General features: G+C 55.0%; 1 protein-coding gene across 1 annotated transcript; it reads right to left on the bottom strand.

Moving 5' to 3' along the window:
• Positions 1-1,466: 1,466 nt before the first annotated feature.
• On the bottom strand, positions 1,467-2,686 carry LOC119352208 (VQ motif-containing protein 31-like). Its single transcript, XM_037618914.1, has one exon. It carries the CDS (start codon positions 2,454-2,456, stop codon positions 1,821-1,823), a length of 636 nt encoding a protein of 211 aa, XP_037474811.1. The 5' UTR covers positions 2,457-2,686; the 3' UTR covers positions 1,467-1,820.
• Positions 2,687-3,358: the final 672 nt, after the last annotated feature.

Below are 3,358 nucleotides of genomic sequence, written 5' to 3'. Positions count from 1 at the left end.
CCTTGTCAAGCTTCCTTTTTTGCCGTCTCTCTATTTTCTCTATGTCCATCCTCGCCCTCTTAATTTCCAAACTCTCGCGCATCCTCTTCCGGTTGACGTCCATCCTCTCGCTTTGCACATTCAAGAAGAGCGTGTACCTCTGCTCCTTCTACTCCATTTTCTTCAACCCCCTCCCCCCCTTCTTGTTGAAAAAGATGTTCCGTATATGTGGTGGACGTTTTTCTTGTCGCGCCCACATGCACAACCCTATCCTTCTCCCGGTTCTTCCCCCTCAAGTGTCTATTCCTCTTTGGTTCGGTCCCATCTTCGTTCACCCCTCCACCTTCACCGTCATTTATCACATGCATCGCGAGTGGGTCTTAAAAATGCATCACAATGACATTGTCTATGGTCTTCGCCTTATTCCCAAATGGTAGGGACCTGAGAAGGGAAGGACAATGGCAATGCATCATATCCATTCTTAATGACAATGACAGTGCATCATATCCATTCTTAATGACGTGAGAAGGGAAGGACGGAGAGGTGGGAATCGGTCGATTTAGTCGATTTGAGGGATTTGTGGTGTACCCGCCTTGTGAGATCCGACATGGTGAACTCGTCCCGATTACCCCAAATTCACCCCACATGTAGGCTGGGTTTGAGGGGTGTTCGACAACCCGAACATACGGGTTGAATACAAGAGAGCCAGTTGAATGGCGTTTATTCGTCCGGTCAGTGTCCAAGCTATCCACACAAACATACGAAGGATTGGCGTCCGGTTAAAGATGCTCTAGCAATCGTCAAACATCTATTCCAAATGAACGCTACGTTTGACGCACAAACCCTATCCGACCCACCACGCATCCGATTCATAACTACATGCGTACGTAGACCATCCTCCGGCATGGTGCCCGTGACCGCTACTAAATCTTCTAGGCACCCACGAAATATATTCCACGGGCCCCCACATGCTAGTCGTCCAAGATACGGACGTACGTTTGCTGCCCTCCCTCCACAGGCGGCCAGGCCAGGAGAGGAGATCGAATAACCAATTGACGTCGGCATCCGATTCCTACCCAACTTTCCTGACCAACAGCACGATCGCAAGATGTCAATCAGCTCCCTCCGTTCATGCATGGGCAGATAGATAATGTTCGAAACTTACGCGCAGCTCGCGCTGAAAGATCGCATGCGCCTTTCGGGCAACTGGCCGATGATGCCTTTCTCGTACGGTTACACAAAGTTTGTTGACTCCTCTTGCATGATGATTTTTCTTCTTCTTTCAAAAGGCAATAAGTAGCAACTTTGACCTCAGCTTCTATGTTTAGCAATTGTATGCGTGGAAATGAAACAAGGCAATAAGTAGCAACTTTGACCGCAGCTTCTATGTTTAGCAATTGTATGCGTGGAAATGAAACAAGGCAATAAGTAGCTTTGACCGCAGGTTTTTATGCTTAAGATACTTGGAGAACTTGTGTGTAAAGAAATGAAATTAAGACTTGCACGAGTGGATGTAATATTAGTAGAGAAGTAGAAATGTACTCCCTCCGTTTTAAATTACTCGTCGTAGAAATGGATGTATCTAGAACTAAAATACATTTAGATACATCCATACCTGCAACAAGTAATTCGGAATGGAGAGAGTAATAGAGAGAAGGCAAGAGTTGAGCAACGAAATCAAGCACAATTAGGAAGCAACACTGGTCCGGTCATGGATCATCTACTAGAGCTAGGTGGTACAGAGAATTAAACACGGCATGTCGGTCGTGGGGATTAATGGCGGGGTTGACCAGGGTCTAGCTACAGCAGTAGAGCCTAGAGGTAATGGCTAGTTACTAGAGCTAGGCGAAGGAGGAGCTCCGTGGGGAGTGGACGGGGAACAGGGGCAGCAGCTTGGGCCTCTCGGCGGCGTCCCCTCCGGCGCCGGGGGCGGCTCTTGGTGAGGAGTGCAGGTAGAAGGCCTTGGAGGCGATGGCCTTCTCCTCCCTCTCCACCTCCTCCTGGCTTATCACCACCCCGCAGGAGCACGACGAGGGCGGCGACGGGGAGGGCGACGAGGCGGAGGAGGAGACGCGGGCGTAGTCCATGGTCGAGACCGGCGAGTACTGCATGAGCCCGTGGTGGTGTTGGTGGTGGTGATGGTGGTGCTGGTGGCCGTGGTGGTAGTAGAACGGCTGCGGCCGCGCGAGCTCCAGCCTGGCCGGCGCCGCCCGCCGCCTCTCCTGCAGCTTCGGCCGCCTCATCGGCACCACCGGCACCATGGCGGCGCCCGCGGCGTGCTGCATGTCGGTAGCCTGCGCCGCCGCGGCTGCAGCTCCCCCCGGCGCGCCCGTGAGCCTCTGCACGAGCGCGCGGAACGTGGCCGGGTCGGCCTGCACGAACGTGGTGTTGGCGTCCACGTCCACGCAGCCCCTCGCCGCCGCCGAGCCACCGCCCCTGCTCGGCGCCGGCGCGCGAGACGACGACGACGACGGCATGAGACCAGCCGAGCAAGCTAGCTAAGCTGCCTACCTGGCTAAAGAAGAAGCGGGCGGCCGGCAGGAAAGGCGAGGCGGTGTGTGGCAGCACATGCGAGGGCGGGGAGAACGGAATGGAAGGGCTCCGCTCGCCGGCCGGCTGCCTTTTTAAGGGACAGAAAGGGCGCATTAAAGCGCGTAGAGTTGGGATCCACCCATCGCTCGTAGGACGGACGAGGGTCTTTTCTCCCTTTCTTTCTGCGAGCTCCCAACCTTTGCGTCTCTTTATTGCCGTGCGTGCATGTACATGTCCATGGCCGAGTACGTACTACGTAGCACATGTAACATGTCACCACCACCACCACGACGACGACGACTGCTCGAGGCTTGCCATCCATCCATCCATCCATCCATCGGCCCCCCACATGGATGTACATGCATGTGCCTGGCGCAGAAGGATCCATCTTTTCGCCTGGTCCATGAGGCGTGCACATAGGCGCATAGATGGCTACGCACGCGTACGAAAGCTATACGGTGCGGCGAGAGGTCCGTTGATATGAACATGGAGCATGGCGGTGTCGCTTCTTCTTGTCTCATGAGCCTTCTTCACCCTTGATGTATAGCACAGGGTCATCATCGCATGCACTGGGCTAGATGCGTGCCGACAGAGCGAGGCCGGTGCGGTGTCCGCCTGGGCGGCGCCCATGGAGTATAGACCACGGTGTACATGCTTGCGCGAGGCCGGCCGGCATGCATGCGGTACCGTATACGCCTGGCTCTGAGCCTGAGCCTGAGCCAGGCCGGTTGCTTGGCTTAACCGTTGCGCCCAGCGGGTACAGCATACTGCACAGTGCACTGTACCGGCTCGTACTTCGTAGTATCTTACGAGCCAAGTGCGGATCCATCCATGGCTGCCTGCATCT

The sequence above is a fragment of the Triticum dicoccoides genome, chromosome 2A, assembly GCF_002162155.2.
Source record: "Triticum dicoccoides isolate Atlit2015 ecotype Zavitan chromosome 2A, WEW_v2.0, whole genome shotgun sequence".
Classification (NCBI taxonomy): domain Eukaryota; kingdom Viridiplantae; phylum Streptophyta; class Magnoliopsida; order Poales; family Poaceae; genus Triticum; species Triticum dicoccoides.
The sequence above is the reverse complement of the archived record's forward strand: the minus strand, read 5'-3'. Positions and strand labels throughout refer to the sequence as shown.

Bases quoted from the DNA above. Each gene is read 5' to 3' on its own strand.
- LOC119352208 (XM_037618914.1), bottom strand. From the start codon at position 2,456: ATGCCGTCGTCGTCGTCGTCTCGCGCGCCGGCGCCGAGCAGGGGCGGT.